We start from the raw sequence: 19178 nt of genomic DNA, 5'->3' as shown, positions 1-19178 counted from the left end.
AAAAAAAAAAAAGTTTAAGTTAATGAAGTTTAAGAATTATCTGTATTGCAGGGATGAAATACAGTGCCAGTGGCTGTGTAGGTTGACGATGTGCTTTTCAGAAGGACAAACTATGGGAGTTAATTCTCTGCTTCTAGCATGTGTGGTTTGGGCATGAAGCTCATGGTATCGGGTGTGGTGGCAGCAAGTGCCTGTACCTGCTGACCCCATTTCACTAGACAAACTAACTTGCTTTGGTTGAGTTAGGGAGTCACTGTACAGCCCTGGCTGGTCTGGAACTTGCTGTGTAGATGAGGCTGGCCCTGAAGTCACAGAGATGCTTTCTTCCTCCTCAGGGTTGGCTAATGACCACTTAAACTTTAGATGAAACAGTGTTACTGGTTTATTCACTCGGAATGTCATGGACCTAGAAATGATGTTTAGGGAGTGAACTATGTCTACAGATTGGCAAGTCACCAAATAGACACCAACTAAAAGATGTAAGATGGGCTGCTGACCATGGTGGGCCATGTCCTAGTCCCAGTATTTAGGAAGCAGGGGCAGGTGGATTTCTGAGTTTGGGGCCAGCTCAGTCTACAGAGTGAGTTCCAGGACAGCCAGGGCCACACAGAGAAACCCTGTCTTGAAAAAACAAAACAAACAAAAATAGTAAGACGGAAATAAAGAATAACATGATTGCATTTGCATATGTGTGCATGTAGGTAGGAGATAGTTAAAGTGTATGTAGTAGGTGCCCATGTTTCCAGAGAACATACAAAAGAGAGTAAGACACCTGGGAGAGTTGAGAATCTCTTAAAATATTTAATGCTGTTGGTAGCAATTGAAGTGCTTCATTTGTTTAAAACTTGGTATATGTTGTTACAGTAAAATGAACACTTTTTTTTTTAAAGACAAAATTATGTAGCCCAGGCTGACGGAATGTAATATCCAACTGAGGTTGGCCTCTTAGGTGCTAGGATTATGGGTATGCCACTGAACATGATTATAAAATGATTTTTTTCTTTTAAAAAATGATGCTAGAAATTGAATGTATGTCCTCAAGCATACTAAGCAGGTACACTTACCACTAAGGTATAGTTCCAACCTCTAAACAAAATCCTTCCCCCTGCCCCCAAACTTTAGTTAAAAAGAATTCAAAATGTATACTGGATCCCTTTTCAGAAGAGCAGCTTATTATACAAGTGGAGGCTGTGGACACCACCTTCCATCTGAGCTGAGCATGTTCTCTTCTCAAATTGAAGTTCCCCAGTACATCATGGCTAGGACCAATGTCCTGACAGGAATGCTGATGCCAGCAAAAATCGGGAACGATTAGGAATTTGTGTATTGTTCTTGTGCGGGGGCCGGGCTAATATCTGTCTCATTTCAATTGTAGTGTGTGTGCTGGTGAAGTGAACACTAGAACAAAAGCTTGAAAGATGGTATGGCTGGGCATGGTGACACACAACATGATGACACACAACATAGTGACACGCAACACGATGACACACAACATGGTGCCATACAATTCCAGCACTTGGAAGTCTGGGGCAGGTGGATCTGGGACTCCAAGCTAACCTAGTCTCAATAGTGAATTCCAGGCTGGCCAGGACCACAAAATGAGGCTGTCTCAAAAAACGGAGAGGGGGGAGGCGGGGGGAGGGGAGGGGAGGTGGGGGGAGTGGGGAGGGAAAGGAAAAAGAATAGGGGGCCAGATAGGTGGCTCAGCAGTTACAATCACTGGGTACCATTACCAACGTCCACGTGGTGGCTCGCAACGACCTATAACTCCAGTTCCAAGGGATCCAACACCCTCTGACCTCTTCAGGTGTCAGACACACACATGGTGCACAGTGTGTACAGCCTGGCAAAATGAGTACTCATATGCATAAAAAGTTTTTAAAAGATGGCTATGAAGGCCAATGTTTTTGGTTAAATTGTTTATCTCCCAAAGAGAACCAGGTACAGAATTTTTGTTTGTTTGTTTGTTTGTTTGTTTTTGAGACAGGTTTTTTTTTTTGTTTTGTTTTGTTTTTATATAGCCCTGGCTGTCCTGGAACTCACTTTGTAGACCAGGCTGGCCTTGAACTCAGAAACCCGCCTACCTCTGCCTCCTGAGTGCTAAAAGGCACCGCACCACCATGCCCGGCTCAAGTACAGAATTATGTTTTAATAGTCATAGCCATGGGTTAGAAAGGAGTAAAAGAGAAAATATAAACTGGTAATATTAAAGTGCTCATGTTTTCTTTGGATTCCTCTCTTTCCAATTTTAAAGATTCATTTATTTTACATATGTGAGTACACTGTTGCTGTCTTCAGACACACCAGAAGATGAGGGCATCAGATCCCATTACAGATGGTTGTGAGCCGCCTTATGGTTGCTAGGAATTGAACTCAGGACCTCTGGAAGAGCTGTCAGTGCTCTTAACCACTGAGCCATCTCTCCAGTCCTATTTCAGATTTTAAATTGCTTATATTTCTTTTGCTTTTCCAAGACCGGGCCTTGCTATGTAGCCAGTGCTTGCTTCAGATTCACTGTGTAGCCCAAGCTGGACATGGCTGCCTCTGCCTGCTGAGCACTGGGAATGCAGGTGTGTGCCACTGTGCCTGGTGCAGTCAACTTCAGTGAGGTGGTTCTGTGTTTGATAAACTTGGTAAACTTACTTCTTTGCTACAGGTGGGTTTGGCTAATCAGAAGTCCCATGCCCTGGTATAGTTCAGTGGTAGAGTTCTTGCCAGTCATGTGCAAAGCTTGATCTCTAGCACTGCCAAAAGAGGACAGGAAAGAAAGCAGGCTGTGCCTTCCTCTGTTCTTTCTGATGTCATGTTCCAACAGTGGGCTGAGGACGAACCTTCCTGTGTGAGGTTGTTTCTTCTGTCTCTTGATTGGTTCTCTCTCCTTCCCCTCTTAGCGTTTTCCCACCTTTGGCTTACTGTTCGACATTGATGGAGTGCTGGTTCGAGGCCACAGAGTGATCCCAGCTGCTCTGGAAGCATTCAGCAAGCTGGTAAACTCCCAGGGGCAGCTGCGGGTACCTGTGGTTTTTGTCACAAATGCTGGGAACATCTTGCAGCATAACAAAGCCCAGGAACTATCAGACCTGCTGAGGTGTAAGGTAAGAGGCAGCCAGAGGCACGGAAACCCAAAACCATTCCTGTTGAAACCTCCACTGCAGCCCTACATCCCTCTCCATCCCTCTCCGTTAGCTTGAGGCACAGTTGGGGCAGTGTCCTTAAGGGTCTAGCCTAGACCTGTGATGGCTTCAATAGAGTTTTTATACACATGTGTATACACATGGTTGAGTGAGCACAGAAATCTGGCTCGTGGGGCTGGGGACACAGTTGATAGAATTTGTGCCTGGCATGTGTGAAGCCGTGAGCTGATCTCAGCATGGCATTACTAGCTATAGTGGGACACACTCATCATGGGCCTTGTTCAGAACTAGGCTGGGCTACAGGACAACCTACTGGGGGACGGTGGGAAGGGGACAGGATTCTGCCCTTGTATATTAGTGTTTGTTTTTGACACAAGGACTCATGTATCTGTTGTAGGTGGTAGTGACTCTACTCTGGATGTTTGACCTCACTTTACTAATTCTGGGATCGCAGCTGTGTACTACCACACCTGCTTTATGTGCTGGGGAGATAACTCAGGGCTTGGTGTGTAATAGGCAAGCACTCTGCCAGCTGAGCTGCAGAGGTCACTTGTATTCAGCATTCTACAGTGCAGAGGTCACTTGTATTCAGCATTCTACAGTGCAGATGGGCCTGTGCAATAACAGCTCATTAACAATAGTAATAGAAAGAGTAGAAGGTACCTGAGAGGCTGAAGCAGCAGGATTATGACATATAGGAGGCATAGTGAGACTTTGGGTCAAGAAAATAACAAAAATCCCAACCATGCACACAGCCTGCAGATGTACCTCTCCGTGGGTGCTGTCCTCCGAAAGCTAGCACCCCCCTTTGAAGTTAGTTCCTCACTGCATCCAAGATGGGCACCTGCTCAGTAAGGATGAACTTAGTTTTGAGAAGGGGTTCTTTGTAACCAAGAGAGTCAATAAAGGCTGATTGGTGGGGGTTGAGTCCAGCATAGAGGCTGAATCCAGTACATTGAAACCCTTTCCATAAAGGGCCCTAAAAGCATTCAGAGGATCCTGGTGTGGTCATGCATACTTCTGTTCACACAGAGGAGACCAGGAAAGTGGATTACACAAGTTTGGGGCCAGCCAGAGCTGTGTAATGAGACCTCCATCTCAAAATAATAATAAATACTACACTGTTGGAGTTAAGTGTAGATGTTTAAAAGCTAAATCTTAGGAGCTGGGGAGATGGCACAGTAGGTAAATTACTTGAATCCAGCACCCATCTGAAGAGCCAGGCTTGGTGGCACATCTGTAATACCAGGGTTGATTACAATTGTATCCCTGAAGCTCCTTGGCCAACCAATAGAGCCTTTCAGCCAGTCTGGCAAAGCAGGGAGCTCCAGGTCTAGTGGGAGGCTCGAAAATAAGGTGGAGAGAAACTGAGAAAGACACCATGGTTGACATCAAGTTCTCCACACATGCATCTTCTCACATATATGTGTGTACTCACATACATGAGTCCAACACAAACTAGATCTTGGGCTGGGGTGTGAATCAGTCCTCATTTGCAAGGCCCTGGTTCAGTGCCCAGCACTGCAGAGGTAAGGGAAGCCCAGTTTTTAAGGAGAAGTGAAAACACAATGTCGAGGTCCAAGACAGATAGATTATGACAGATCATGCTTGTAAGTATACCATCACTGTTTTCAGACACTCCAGAAGAGGGCATCTGATCTCCTTAAGGATGGTTGTGAGCCACCATGTGGTTGCTGGGAATTGAACTCAGGACCTTTGGAAGAGCAGGCAGTGCTCTTAACCGCTGAGCCATCTCTCCAGCCCCAGCCATGCTTGTAAAGTCTGTGGTTTCCAACAGAGTTATGAAGAAATCTCAGAGGGGTCTCTGAGCTAAGCCCAGCAGGATCTTACATCCGATAATGCTTCTCTTAGTTTGTATGTTGAGAATTGAATTTGGTAGTCATGGTCTCTTACATGCTGGGCTAGTCACTGAGCTATATTCCCAGGCCTAGGTAAGTGGGAATTGCTTGTTGCTATGTGGTTAAGTCTTAGCAAGTGTCAGGTTGTTTACAGTGTTTATTTTTAGACCCCTCCTGCCCCACCTCCCAGTAACAGACCCCAGTGGCTATCTCCCTATCATGTTCTCTCAACTCTGCCTTCCCCTGCTTTCCTGTTCTTGGTTGTCTCTGCAGGTGGATCCAGACCAAGTCATTCTTTCTCACAGCCCCATGAAACTCTTCCCGCAGTACCATAGCAAGAAGATGCTGGTGTCTGGGCAGGGGCCCCTGGTGGAGAATGCCAGAGCGTATCCTTTCTGTTTGCTGTTCTAGATGGAGAGGAGGGTGAAGGCTTGGGGTGCCACAGTTGTGTGGTGGGATGTTGAGAAACAAGGATAAATGCTTTGCGTGGTCAGTCCTTGAGACTATTGGTAACAGCCTACATCAGAGCCATATGCAGAGATTAATGTCAATCCTCTGTCCTAATCTTGAGCAATCTCGATCTCTGTGTCTCCAGTAAAAACCAGAATCTCTAGGCCAATGATTCTTAGCCTGTGGGTTGTGACCCTCTGGGGGTCAAATGACCATTTCACAGGGTTTACATATCAGATAATATTAGATTTTACATTATGATTTATAACAGTAGCAAAATTACAGTCATGAAGTAGCAACAACAATAATTTTATGGTCGGGGGGTCACCAGGACATATGGAGCTGTATTAAAGGGTCGAAGTGAAAGGAAACTGAGAGCCACTGCTCTGAGCAGGCACGCCCTAAGTGTGGGAGCCTCACTCCAGCCTCTCTCCTTCCTTGTCAGCCCCTGCTTGGAATAGCGCACTGTTGGTCGTGTGTACTCAGAAAGCAAAGGACATGGTCCCTGTCCTCAGACAGCTTGTTCATGTGCCCTGGATGCCTCCTGGGCCCCATGCTGTGCTCCAAGGCAGGCTGGGACCCAGGTAAGAACATGAGGAATGTGACTTACTCAGGGGAGTCGTACTTGGGAGGGGAAACAGCTACAAACAGCAGAGGGATGTATAAGAGAGCAGGTGTTGTAGAGGAACAGAACTGATAGGATAAACATACATTATCAATGGGATTTAGTCACTTTGCGTACACAGCTGGAGCCGGCTAGTTCAGCAATGACCATTTGCCGGTAGAGAGCCTAGAAACTTTGTGGCTGCTCAATCCATACTGTTTGAGCCTCAGCGTCCCAATCGGGCCCTGAAAGCCCACGCGTTCCTGGAGAGAGCTTCAGTACATGTTGAAACCCCTCAGATCTCATATATCTGCACCCTCTCCAGAAAGTGCCCCCGCTCTGGGGAGAGCCTTTCCCCTCAGTTAACCTTTTCTGACTCATGTTTCTTAGGTGAGTGTGGGTCCAGTCAAGATGACAGTCACCACAGGGCTGGGGGAAAGCAAGCTCAGCTGTGAGGGCGCTGTGGCCAGGTCTGACCGCCTGTGTGTGAGGTGAAAGGAGAGAATTGACTCCCACGGGTTGTTCTTTGACGCCCATAATCCCCACAAATAGAAAAGATGTGCAGTTCTAGCACAAGGGGCTGGGAACGAGCCTCAGGTGGAGAGTATTTGTGTCGTGCATGAGGCCCTGTTTGCATCTCAAGTACCACAAAGAAGAGAAGATGGTGTAGGGCCAGGGCAGGTTCAGCAGGTAAAGCACTGGCTTCTAAACTTAGCCACCTGAGTTAGATCCCCAGGTTCCACACAGGAGGAGAGAATGGACTTCCGAAGTTGTTCCCTTTCAGCCACCGTGCCCCGTCCCCAGCTAAATAAATGCATTTTAAAAGTTGAAAAGATGGGCTGAGGGATTGAGATCAGCTCTAGGTGGAGTGCAGAGGGGACACCTCTGGGGCAGCAGCAGCAGCAGCCTTTAGCTTTAGAGGGTTGGGTGGTGCCCTGGGAGGTGTTAAAGAGTTCCTGGGAAGACAAGGTGTCGGTCAGAAGAAGAATTGGGCATTAGAGGACGGAAAGGCTGAGGTGGACAGTCTGTCTCGTCCTAACCTCAGAGCAGTGGAGAGCTGGTGCAGGCCTTACTACTGCTGGGCAAATCTGTTAGAGTGATCATTTGGGGGATACTGGCTTTGAGTGTCATCAGAGAACAGTTAAGATGGGACGGAGTTAGGGACAGGAAGGTGGAGGCAGTTCTTAGAGGAGAGCTAGAGTTGGCATGGTCTTCTGCATGACGGTCCCTTCCTTGCTGAATGGGGTTTGAATGTCAGTGTTGTAGGTTCCTCTTAAGTATTTGTGACTGTTGTGTGACTTGTCCTGGGGAGATGTGAACAACCATCTGTGCAACCCAGATAGGGAAACAAAGACCGGCCCATTGGCTTAATGAGCTAGGCAGTACGCTGGGGTGAAAGGCACACCTCAAAAAGTGCTAGGGTGGCTGTATGATGACTGGCAAAAGCTGCATCCTGGGAGCCCCCAGCACAGCTTGCAGACAGCTTGGCTATGGGAGTGTCTTCCCCCAGAACCTTGTATAACCATGTAGGGGGAGGGGACTTTAAGCAACACAGTAGGGAGGTTGTGGCTCTGGTAACTTTCAGGGTTCCCACCTCCCTCCAGGAGGGAATATTTCAATCCAGAGGAAATAGCTAGTCACCAGTTACTTGATTTTGCCTAGCTCCTCGCAGCCCAGTATTTAGGTCATATTACTCACAAGTACCAGTTTGAATGGCCCTGCACTCCCTGAGTACATAGCAGGGGGGTTGGCCTCTTGTTCTCTGGGTCTTGCTGGTGTAGATAGAGTCTAGTATCTAGAATATGCCCTACTGGATACCAAAGGATCGCACTGGTGTTGCATGCGTCTGCTCTGTCTATGCAGCCCCAGCCTGCACTTGGTGCCTGTGGGATGTATGATAGCTGCCTGCCTGCCTGCCATGGTCTGACCTGGGTTTGGTTCTGCCCTCTTGTCACCGGATGTCATCCCAGAACTGTGTAGCTTTGCTTCCTGATCTTGCTGCAGACTAGGCTTCCAGAATGTGGTGACAGTAGATGAGCTGCGGTTAGCCTTCCCAGAGCTGGACATGGTGGACCTTCAGCGGCGGCCGAAGACCATGGTAATATGGACAGGGTGGGTTACTCACCCTTCACAGTACTCCTGGGCTCTTGTGGTTGTCTTCCTGTTTCTTGTCAGTGTTGGGTCCTTGTGTTGATCTCGCCACCCTTCTGCAAGGAGCGGCATATTGTTTTATGGTACTTCCACACTGGTCTTCTTGCAGAGGTGCATCTGGCCGGGGATTGTGTTCCCTGGAGAGATAAGAATGGCCGAGAGAAGCAGTGGGCTCCACACGTTAGCCTTCTGCTTTGTTGGAATTACCCAGCGACTCCATTCAGAGTCTTGGCATTTGCTTCAGTCCACAATGCACTTAAGTGGCTTCCTTGGGTTTTCCTCTGTACGTTACTCAGCTCCTTTATCCTGAAACATAGCCAAGCTGCCTTGTGAGGAGAGAAACACTGAGGACTCGGCCTTCCCCCTGCCCTGCTGTCCGGCCCATAGTTGAAGACAGTGGCAGTTGAAGAAAGAGGCTTCATGTCTTTTTACAGTTCTGGTGGCCAAATCCAGGGTCATATGGGCTGAGAAGTCTCTGCCGACTGAGCTGCATCTCAGCCGTGGTTTTCTATTTCGGGATCATCAGTTCGAGGCCGTCTTTGGTCCTTTGGAATATAACTGCCTGTCTCCTAAGGTGCCTCTCGGCCCATTCCTCATAAGATTTTTTATACATTTAATAGCTTATGTTAACAATTTAGGATTTGATTAAATACATTTGTAGACAGGTAAGCTTACTTCATTAATTTAATAGAAAATAAGTTACAGGTTCTCCTACCAGGACTTTCCAGCTGTAGAGCTGATCCTGTCCTTTGAGAGCTTTCTCTTGAGTCACTAAAATTCTGAGATGAACCAGAATATAGAGTGGGAACACATCTCAGAATAGCTCCAAGGCTAAGCCTGGCACAGGAGAGGTGACTCACGTCAGCCAAGACTGCAGTGGTTCAGGGAGAGTGAGCCCAAGGCCGGTAAAGAGAAAACCTCTAGATCTGGCGTAAGGACGAGAGTCCTCGTGCACAGAGAGCTCCTCTCTTACAGGCTACCCCTCCCTAGCTGCCTGATTCTAGAGCCCTGTGCTCTGCCAGGACCTTGTTTTTTTCTCCTGGCTGGAGAAGCACGGCTGACCACTGCCCCTCTTGGCCAACTTTCCACATGGCATCTCTCAGCCTGTGTTGAGTCCAGTCTGGGCCTTGGCTTTCTTCCCCTTGTGCATCTTCTCCCTAAGTTCTGTCTTCTTGGCTTGAGTGGTCCTTGGGGGGTCTCTGACCTGTGGGGGAGCTGTCTTTCCTGCTATTCAACTCTGGAGACTGGTGCTCTGGGAGTGAACCGTGCCTAGCATTGATAGGCCTCTTGTTTGTCTTTTGGCAGTGCCCGAGGAGTGACTTCCCTGCCATTGAAGGTAAAGGTCCTGTGCCTGGGTAGGTGTGGGTTCTTTGTTTCCCTCTCTCCTTTCAGACTCCTAAACAGATGGTGCCTAGCAGTGCACATCAGGACCTGGGTCACCTGAGGAATCGCCCCAGCTGTCCACTCGGTCCTCTGAAACATGTAGTGAGGGCTTCTCCTTCTCAACAGTGCTTAACTCGCTTGAAGAATTGTAAGCACAGTAACTCTCAAGAGTTCATGGGTATGGACAGTCTAGTATAGTGTCGCAGGTCTCCCTTGGACAATAAAGACATTGTAACTTCTTGTTGCCATCCTGAAGTAAAATAACTTTTCCATAACTCAGAAGGTAATCAGTGGCCAGTTGTAGTGGTGCATATTTGTAGCCTCCCACTTGTAGGGCTGAGGTGAAAAGATTTGAGTTCAAGGCTATCTGGGCTTCACAGTGACTCTTATCTCAAAACCTAACAAAGTAGTTTAGTTTTGTGCCCTCGATGTACCAGGGAGTGAAAGGAAAATGTCTTGGCGAGACATTGGTATTATAATTATCTGAGAAGTAAGATGATTGTTCTAAACAAAGTGACCAGGAATGTCCCAGCAGCAGATATGGCTGTGTATAGCTCTAATACAGGTATGTGGGCAGAATCGCCACTGGTGAAGTGATTTCTAAAGTGGAGAACAATTCTTGGTCATTTTTTTTTGGTTTTGTTTGTTTGTTTTTGGAGATAGGATTTCTCCATGTAGCCCTGACTGGCCTAGAACTTGCTCTGTAAACTAGGCTGGCCTTGAACTCACAGATCGGCTTGCCTCTGCCTCCTGAGTGCTAGATTAAAGTTATGTGCCAGCACTGCCCAGCTAATTTGTGGTAAAGTTTTAAGGAATATTAGGAGTTACTTGGTTGATTGTATGATCACTTAAAAATTGTTAAAACTGTAGAAAAATACTTTGGATGGCTGGAGAGATGGCTTAGCAGTTAGGAACAGTTGATGCTCTTACAGACCTGGGTGGTAGCTCACAACCGTCTGTAAATTCAATTCCTGATAAACCAAGTCCCGTCTTTAGGCATCCACAAGCTTGCATCAGGTATGCACATGCATACATGCTGGCAAAACACGCATACACATAAAACAAATAAACTAGTAATTAGAGTACTTTGTGGTTAGATAGAAGATGGAGTTGCTCAAAAGGGTCTGGATAAGTATTGGGGTGGGACCTCGGGTACCACTAGGATAGGACAGTTTTTGCCTTTGTAGAGTTCTCTGCTGAGTGTTCAATTGTGACAATCAAAATATGTCCTCCATCTTTTAATTTTATTTTTTAAATATTTGTTTTTGATACAGGGTCTCTATGTAGCCCTGGCTGTCCTAGAACTCACTATGTAGACCAGGCTGCCTCCGACTCTCGGAGAGCTACCTCCTTCTTTCTCCCGAGTCCTGGGAGTAAAAGGCTGGGCCCGGCTTACACTTTTATTTTTTACTTTTTACTTTTATTTAGGTATGTATATATGTCTGTGTACATGCCACATGTATTCAGGGACCTGCTGAGGCCAAAAGAGGGCATTGGATCCTTGGAGCTGGAGTTGCAGGCATTTGTGACCCATTGGATGTGGGTGCTGGGCATGGAACTCGAGTCCTTTGCAGGAACAGCAAATGTTTTCAGCCACTGAATTCTCTCTGTATCCCCTTACTTTGCTTTGTTTTGAGGCAGAGGCCTCACTCTGTAGCCTAGACAGATCTTTTTGGGAAAAAGATCTCATGTAGCAATCACTGACTTCTGATTTGTAGCTAGATCAGTAGCTGAGGTGACTCTGAACTATCTAGCATCATCTCACCTCTCAAGTGGTCGTGCTATCACGTAGGTGCATGCAGTCATGCCAGGCCTTAGTTTTTATTTGTTTATTCTGTATTGCTAGGGTTGGGATTTAAGGCCGTGTTCATGCTAGCAAGCACTTGATTACTGAGCCATACTTCCAGGACCCGTGTTTCTTTTTATTTCAGATAGAATTGAGGCAACTGAAGTTTAGCAGTGAGCAACTACCACAGTTCCACAGGAGTCTTGGCTGTTAGGATCAGAGCTCAGGGCTCCCTCATTCCAAGTTCTCATGCATGGCTCAGAGATGTGGCTGAGAGAGGCCAGCCCCTGTAGAGTGCAGTAGTGCTTGTGGGGTGAGGTATGGTGGGTAGAGCATCTCATAGAGCATGAGATCTGCTGCTTCTGTGAGACAGCAGGGGACACAAAGGTCACCCTTAGGGTATTCCTTGCTAGACCCTGGGCTCCGTTCACCCAGGGTACACTGGGACATGGCTTGGCCATGGCTGCTCAGATGTGACCTTAGTAAAGACCTCTGGCTCTGGGTAGGTATTGCTCACTGGGCTTTGTAGTCTCTGAAGGGCCTTCAACCTACTCACCACAAAGGGCAGGGCAAGCACCCTGCTCCCTCATCCCTGTGCCTCTAATTTTTAGGGGTCCTCCTTCTTGGGGAGCCAGTCCGCTGGGAGACAAACCTGCAGCTGATTATGGATGTCCTTCTTAGCAACGGCAACCCCGGAACTGGCCTGGCAACAGCTCCGTATCCCCACCTGCCTGTCCTGGCTAGCAACATGGACCTCCTGTGGATGGCTGAAGCCAAGATGCCCAGGTGAGAACACGGTGTCCTGACCTTTAACTCATGAGCCTTGAAGGGGCCACCATAACCTGGCCTCTGAGGGTAAAAGTTTTCAAGAGTTACTTCATATCAATTATTAAACTAAAACTACAGACTGCTGAGCATGAAGATGTGTTGAGCGAATTTTAATATGTGCCCATCCCTGATGACCTCAACACACCACCAAATGGGTGGCTTTAAGGGATACCAGTGGATACACAGTCAGTGGGTACGCAGTCAGTGGGTACACAGTCAGGGGCTACATTGTCGGTGTGCAGTCAGCAGGTATGCAGTCAGTGGCTACTCAGTCAGTGGGTACGCAGTCAGTGGGTACACAGTCAGGGGCTACATTGTCGGTGTGCAGTCAGTGGGTATGCAGTCAGTGGCTACGCAGTCAGTGAGTATGCAGTCAGCAGGCATGCAGTCAGTGGCTACGCAGTCAGTGGCTACGCAGTCAGCGGGTACGCAGTCAGTGGCTACGCAGTTAGTGGGTATGCAGTCAGCAGGCATGCAGTCAGTGGCTATGCAATCAGCAGGTACGCAGTCAGCGGGTACGCAGTCAGCAGGTTTGCAGTCAGCGGGTTTGCAGTCAGTGGGTATGCAGTCAGTGGCTACACAGTCAGCGGGTATGCAGACAGTGGGTACTCAGTCAGTGGCTACGAAGTCAGTGGGTATGCAGTCAGCGGGTATGCAGTCAGTGGGTATGCAGTCAGCGGGTATGCAGTCAGTGGCTACGCAGTCAGCGGGTATGCAGTCAGTGGCTACTCAGTCAGTGGGTACACAGTCAGTGGCTACTCAGTCAGTGGGTACACAGTCAGTGGGTACACAGTCAGTGGCTATGCAGTCAGTGGGTACACAGTCAGTGGCTATGCAGTCAGTGGGTACACAGTCAGGGGCTACACAGTCAGTGGTTACACAGTCAAGGTTCTTCTGCATTTGCTTTCATATGCACCCTAGGGATGGAAAAGCTGGGACCATAAACCAGGATTATTCCTGTGCTGTAGAGCCAAGAGCTGAGATCAGCTCTGTGGCACCTGTGTCATGGCCTTTTCCGGGCTGATGGGTAGCTCTTTTGTGGCCCTCAGGGAGCCTGGCTGTGAAGCCAGCTAACGACAGGATATAGCATCTTCTCACTCTGTCGTGGACTTCTAGAGGCTGTGTATAGTCAGCAGATGGTGGTTTAGACCCAAGACTTGACCTCAAAGAGGAGGACTTCCTTCCTGTGACTCTCCCTCTCTCCCTCCTTTGCTTTCTTTTTCTGTGAGCTAAGATGGCACTACACCATATAGCCTAAGTTGACTTCAGCTCATTACCTTCCTGCCTCAATTCCCTGTAGTTTCTGTCACATTTAAGGTGTATCCTGTAGCCTGAGGTTAGATATTTTCTCTGAGTTAGTGCCTTGGTTTGAGTTTTATTCCTATGAAGAGACACCATGACTAAGGGAATTCTTATAAAGGAATACATTTAATTGGGGCTGACATACAGCTTCAGAGGCTCAGTCCATTATCATCATGGTGGGAAGCGTGGAAGCGTGCAGGCAGACATGGTGCTGGAGGGGCTGAGAGTTCTAATCCTGAACGGCAGGCAGCAGGAAAGGACTGGGTGGAGCTGGATCATAGGACTTCGAAGTGACACTGTTCTTCCAACACCTCCTAATAGTGCCACTCCCCATGGGCGGGGCATCCAAACACTGCCTGGTCAAGCACCACAGCTGTGATGTGCTGATTCAGGATGGGGTCAGGCGAGGGTTAGGCATGTAGCCGCCAGCTGAGAAGCGCGGAGGAAACAGTTCATGGACCAGATTTGAGGTAACTTCTGTTTTTATTCAAAGAAGCCATATTTTTTTCCACACAATTATTTTTATATTGTTTTGAGACAGAGTCTCACTCTTTAGCTTTGATTTGTCTGTGACTCACAGTGGAGTCCAGGCTAGTCTTAAAAATCATAATTTCCTCCACCAGCCTTCGAGTGCTGGAATTGCAGGCATGTGTCACCATGTCTGCCTCTGTTTACTCCGTGACCCCAAAGTTAGCTGGTCAGTGTGGTACACAGCAGTAATTTTGGCAAGGGAAGACAGAGGCAGGAGAGCCACATGTGTGACACTATGTGGCTTCATGTATAGTTCCAGGCCAGCCTGGGATACAGCAAAATCCTGCTTCACAAAATAAAAACAAAGAAAATGGAATTCTTTTGTTGTTGTTGTGATGTTGTATTGTTTGAGATAAGGTCTCACTGTTTAACCTGATTGGTGTTGACTTTGGCCAGTCAGGAAATCTGATTCTTAGGAGACCTGGGATTTGAGGACTTGAAAGAACAGGGTGGACTGTAGTCTAATGCTGTGGGCAGCCTTACTTCAGTCTCAGTGCACTCAGTTTTATACACAACTGTGACAAAGCAGTGACCCAGGGAAGGTCGGGTGGTTCAGACAAACATGTAAATAAACACCAGTGAGCGCATACTAAATATTAACAAAACAGCACAGCCCTTTCTCAGAACTTCCTCAGGACAGACCAACTTAAGCACAATCGCCTGGCGCACACTATAGATTATGTCCGGGAAAGCATGAAAGAGAGGCAGGAGGCCATGTCCAGATGCAGGGCACACTGATCAGAGTGGCTTCTATAGCTGTGTTCTGACATCCAACAAGAATCCATCAGTTTATAAGCATGCCTTATAAATTGAATGTAAATGTTTGCATCGGAGGCACAAAATCATATCCAGGAACAAAGCGTACCTCTTCTTTTTTTCCTGGAGCCTCTATCACAGTTCCCCATGATATTGTTCACCATGGCCAGTCTTTGACTGAGTTGACAGTTGGCCTGGAGTCTCCTTTGTAAGACAGGCTGAACTTGAACTTGAAGAGATCTGTTTGCTTCTTTTTTTTTTTTTTTTAAAGATTTATTTATTATATGTTATTACACTAGCTGTCTTCAGACACTCCAGAAGAGGGAGTCAGATCTTATTATGGATGGCTATGAGCCACCATGTGGTTGCTGGGATTCAGCCCTGGTCTGTTTGCTTCTTGACCTCCCAAGTGCTGAGATCAAAGGCATGCATCACCACACCCAACCAGGAAATGAAATTTGTATGTAAACAAGGGACATTGACATGGTGTCTGTTAGGGATGAGCCAGCACTGAAGACAGAACACAGAAGCACTTTACACACGGTGGCGTGCTGGCTTTCTTATTTAAGAAGTTAGCAGGGGCTGGTGAGATGGCTCAGTGGGTAAGAGCACCCAACTGCTCTTCCGAAGGTCAGGAGTTCAAATCCCAGCAACCATGTGGTGGCTCATAACCATCCCTAACAAGATCTGACTCCCTCTTCTGGAGTGTCTGAAGACAGCTACAGTGTACTTACATATAATAAATAAATAAATCTTTAAAAAAAAAAAAAGTTAGCAATCAGGCTGCATGCAGCTCTTTATTCAGGACACATACGCCTTTCTGCCCCACACTCCTTAGGCTTTGCCTGTATAATTCAGAATGGCTGCCTGTTAGCCATCATACTAGCATTTCAGAGGGCAGGAAGCAGTAGAGTGGGCTGTTAGCTTGTAACACTTACAGAATACTTGAATAAACAACTTAAAAGGAGAAAGATTAATTCCTGCTCTGTTGATTTGGTGCTTGTGGTGACCCTAATATTGTGCTAGGAAGCAAGTTGTGGAGCCAAACTGTCCTCCTTTGATAGCTAGGAAGCAGGGAGGTAGAGAGGAGGGGTGCATTTTCTGTTAGGCTCAGCTTGCTGAAGACTGTAGTGCCAGCCAAGGGATCCTCATCTGGGACCAAGCCTTGAACTGTGGGGCTGTGTAATGTCAGCAAGAGCATGCCTCCTTGTTTTCAGGACCTTGTGTCACAACCAGGCCAGCACCTCTGCTTCTGTCGACCGTGCAGTGGGGCTTATGTGTGCACTGTATAGACAAGTATACAGTCTCCCCACACCTAGCTGCAGGGGAGGCAGTGAGCACACTCTGGCAGCCAACAGTCGTGGAACACCAGTCTTGGGTTTGGGGGCCAGGTAACATGGCATCATGGGTAAATTCCTGCCATCAAGCTGACGATCTGAGTTTGAGCCTTGGGACCCATATAAAGTTGGAATGAGAGACTGACTCCAGAAAGTTGTCCTCTGACCTCCATATGCTGACTGTGGCACATGTGGGTAGAAAACCCCAAACACTATGAGGGAGCCTTTCAGGGTTTTCACCCTAGTTTTGCCTGCTGTTACCTCAGTTTCTTCATGTGAATGACTCTAGGGGAGGGATAACAGGTCGGTTGCCTGAAGACAGCTTAGAGTGGCAGATGGCCTCAAGGCTGAGTTGCTGAGGTCTCTTCTTGGGCAGGTTTGGTCATGGCACCTTTCTGCTATGCCTGGAAACCATCTACCGGAAAATAACAGGCAATGAGCTGAAATACGAGGGTCTGATGGGCAAACCCAGCATCCTTACTTACCAGTATGCAGAGGACGTGATCAGGCAGCAGGCTGAGAGGCGGGGCTGGGCCGCCCCCATCAGGAAGCTGTATGCTATAGGGTAAGTCTCTCCATTATCATAGCTTCTTTTCTTTCCCTCTGCCCACACCACGCTGGCTTCCCCGAAGCTGAGTCACACCACCCCCAGGCTGGTCTCTGCTCTGATAACTTCAAAACACTAACCTTAGCTTTTCTCTTCTTTGCCCTCCGGTATTGCTGCCCTGCCAGTGATAACCCTATGTCTGATGTCTATGGTGCCAACCTATTCCATCAGTACCTGCAAATGGCCAACCGTGGAGAGGAGGAACAGCAGACTGGTGGACAACAGAAGCAGCAGCCTTCAGCAACCCGGAGTTGTGCTTCCATCCTGGTCTGCACTGGCATATACAGTTCTCAGGACCCAGGCTCCCAAGTGCCTACTCCTGGGAGGGAAGAGCTTCCATTCCACGGGCACCGAGACTTCAGCTTCAGTCCAGGGCTCCTAGAGGCCTCTCACATTGTCCATGATGTAAACGAAGCTGTGCAGCTGGTTTTCCACCAGGAGGGTTGGGCTTGAGGGGAAGGAGATGTAGCAGAGGCAGAGGGAGGGGGCTGTTGGGACATGCTCTCAGGGAATCCTGTGTGCCCTGCTGAGGTCTGGGTCACAGGCACCAAGTCCAAGCCTGGTTTCCTGCCATTACCTCCTGGGACAGAGAAGACTGCGGCTTCAGTGGGTACCGAAAGCCCTTGGGACAGCATCTCAGGAGAAGGGATGGACTTCTGGGCCCTTCCTGTGCGTCTCTTGCAGTCTGACCTCATGCTGGTCCCTTTACCTCTGTGCCTCAGTGTCATCCTCTCAGCAAGGACCTTCTTTCTCCAGACAGCTCCAGCTGTCCTGGAACTCACTGTGTAGCCCAGGTTGTCCTAAAACTCAGATCTGCCTGCCTCTGCCTCCCCAGTGCTGGCACCACACCTGCCTTAGTCAGGACAGCACAGTGCAACATTATGTGGAAACTTGTGGAGAGCCTTTGGTCACACTGAAGGAAGCACGGTGCCAGGGAGGGGTGTGGCTGGCACTCTCCATAGTGTTTACTGTATTTTAGAGTGTTGCCTAGAGACTTCAGGGCTTTTTTTTTTTTAATTAAAAACTATCCTAATATTTGTTACAGTGTGTCTTGTGAGGCTTTGTGTGGAATGTGCTAGAAGCCCTGTGAGGGGAGGCTTGGGACAGTGGTACACAGGGCACTCTTCATGGGTTGAAGGGTTTGTGGCATTTCATTCCCTAAGTATGGCAGGTGTATTAGTCAGGGTTCTCTAGAGTCACAGAACTTACAGATAGTCTCTATATAGAAAAGGAATTTATTGATGACTTACAGTCTGCAGTCCAAATCCCGACAATGGTTCAGTAGTAGCTGTGGATGGAAGTCCAAGGATCTAGCAGTTGCTGAGTCCCACACGGCAAGAAGGCGAAAGAGCAAGAGCCTGACTCCCTTCTTCCAATGTCCTTATACGGTCCCCAGCAGAAGGTGTAGCCTAGATTAAAGGTGTGTGCCACCACACCTTTAATCCCAGATGACCTTGGACTTGGAGATCTCCCTGTCTTAATCTTCTGGATTCAATCACCACTGTGTCTCAAGATCTCCATACCAAGATCCAGATCAGAAACTTCTATCTCCCAGTCTCCAGATTAGGTTCACTGGTGAGCCTTCCAATTCTGGATTGTAGTTCATTTCAAATATAGTCAAGTTGACAACCAGGAATAGCCACCACAGCAGGCATCACCTCCTCCTGCTGTCTGCCCTCCCATCCCCAGGTGGGACTCTGTCGAGTAATGCCTAGTCAGCACTATTAACCTTCTGTCCCCAAAGAGGAGTCCCACTCCCTTGTCTCTCCCACAGCCTTGGCATTTGTCAGATTTCCTACTGCTACAGTTGGGATGTTGACTGCCTTTCAGAGGCCCATGTGTCAAAGGCTCGCCCCCCCCATCCCCACCCCCAATGTCGGAGGACCTTTCACTAGGTAGGGCCCAAGATTTAGCCTTGGCACATGGCCCTAGTCTCAGCATTCTGGAGGCTGAGACAGGATTTTGAGCTTGAGGCCTACCCAGGACACAGCAGAATATTGTCTCAAGAAATTCAATAAAAATAAAGAATAAAAAAATTAAAGAAACCCTGGCTATCAGACTCAGGGTTCCTGCCCTTGTCTTACTATGACAGTCACTTGGTAGGGCATGAACTCCATTCCCTCAGCCTCCCTCCCTCCCTTTCCCCTTCCCTCCCCTTCCCTTCTCATCTGTCTGCCTCCGCCACCCAGGTGCTGAGATTATAGAGTACACCGCTATGCCCGGCTTTCCTTTTTTTTTTTCTTAAAACCCTGTCGGTTGGCTGCCTCTCACTAACTTCTCGACAGCTCTGGGTGCTTCGTTGTTTAGAGGTGAGGAGCAAAGGAGATGAGGGGGTAGCTCATGACAGAGGAGAGGCTTAATGAACAATTGCTCCACGCCCATTCCCTGAGGACCAGAGCTCAGCCACGCCCAGAGCCAAGCACACCCACTTCTATCTAGCACCTCACAAA

The 19178-nt window shown here is 48.1% G+C and overlaps 1 protein-coding gene across 3 annotated transcripts in view; it reads left to right on the top strand.

Moving 5' to 3' along the window:
- Positions 1-17770, top strand: part of Hdhd5 (haloacid dehalogenase like hydrolase domain containing 5) — a 22188-nt gene extending 4418 nt beyond the window's left edge. The window contains exons 2-8 of one of the 3 annotated variants that reach the window (XM_021191166.2): positions 2892-3095; positions 5267-5379; positions 8052-8145; positions 9504-9534; positions 11979-12153; positions 16498-16686; positions 16854-17770. In XM_021191166.2, the coding sequence (XP_021046825.1) occupies positions 2892-3095; positions 5267-5379; positions 8052-8145; positions 9504-9534; positions 11979-12153; positions 16498-16686; positions 16854-17181 (1134 nt within the window). In that variant the 3' untranslated portion in view covers positions 17182-17770. Of the gene's footprint in view, positions 1-2891; positions 3096-5266; positions 5380-8051; positions 8160-9503; positions 9554-11978; positions 12154-16497; positions 16687-16853 lie in introns of all 3 variants that reach the window. The other 2 variants (XM_029535571.1, XM_029535572.1) reach the window with 2 other exon arrangements.
- The last annotated feature ends 1408 nt before the right edge of the window (positions 17771-19178 follow it).

The sequence above is a fragment of the Mus pahari genome, chromosome 2, assembly GCF_900095145.1.
Source record: "Mus pahari chromosome 2, PAHARI_EIJ_v1.1, whole genome shotgun sequence".
Classification (NCBI taxonomy): Eukaryota; Metazoa; Chordata; class Mammalia; order Rodentia; family Muridae; genus Mus; species Mus pahari.
This window is presented reverse-complemented; position numbering and strand designations above follow the sequence as displayed.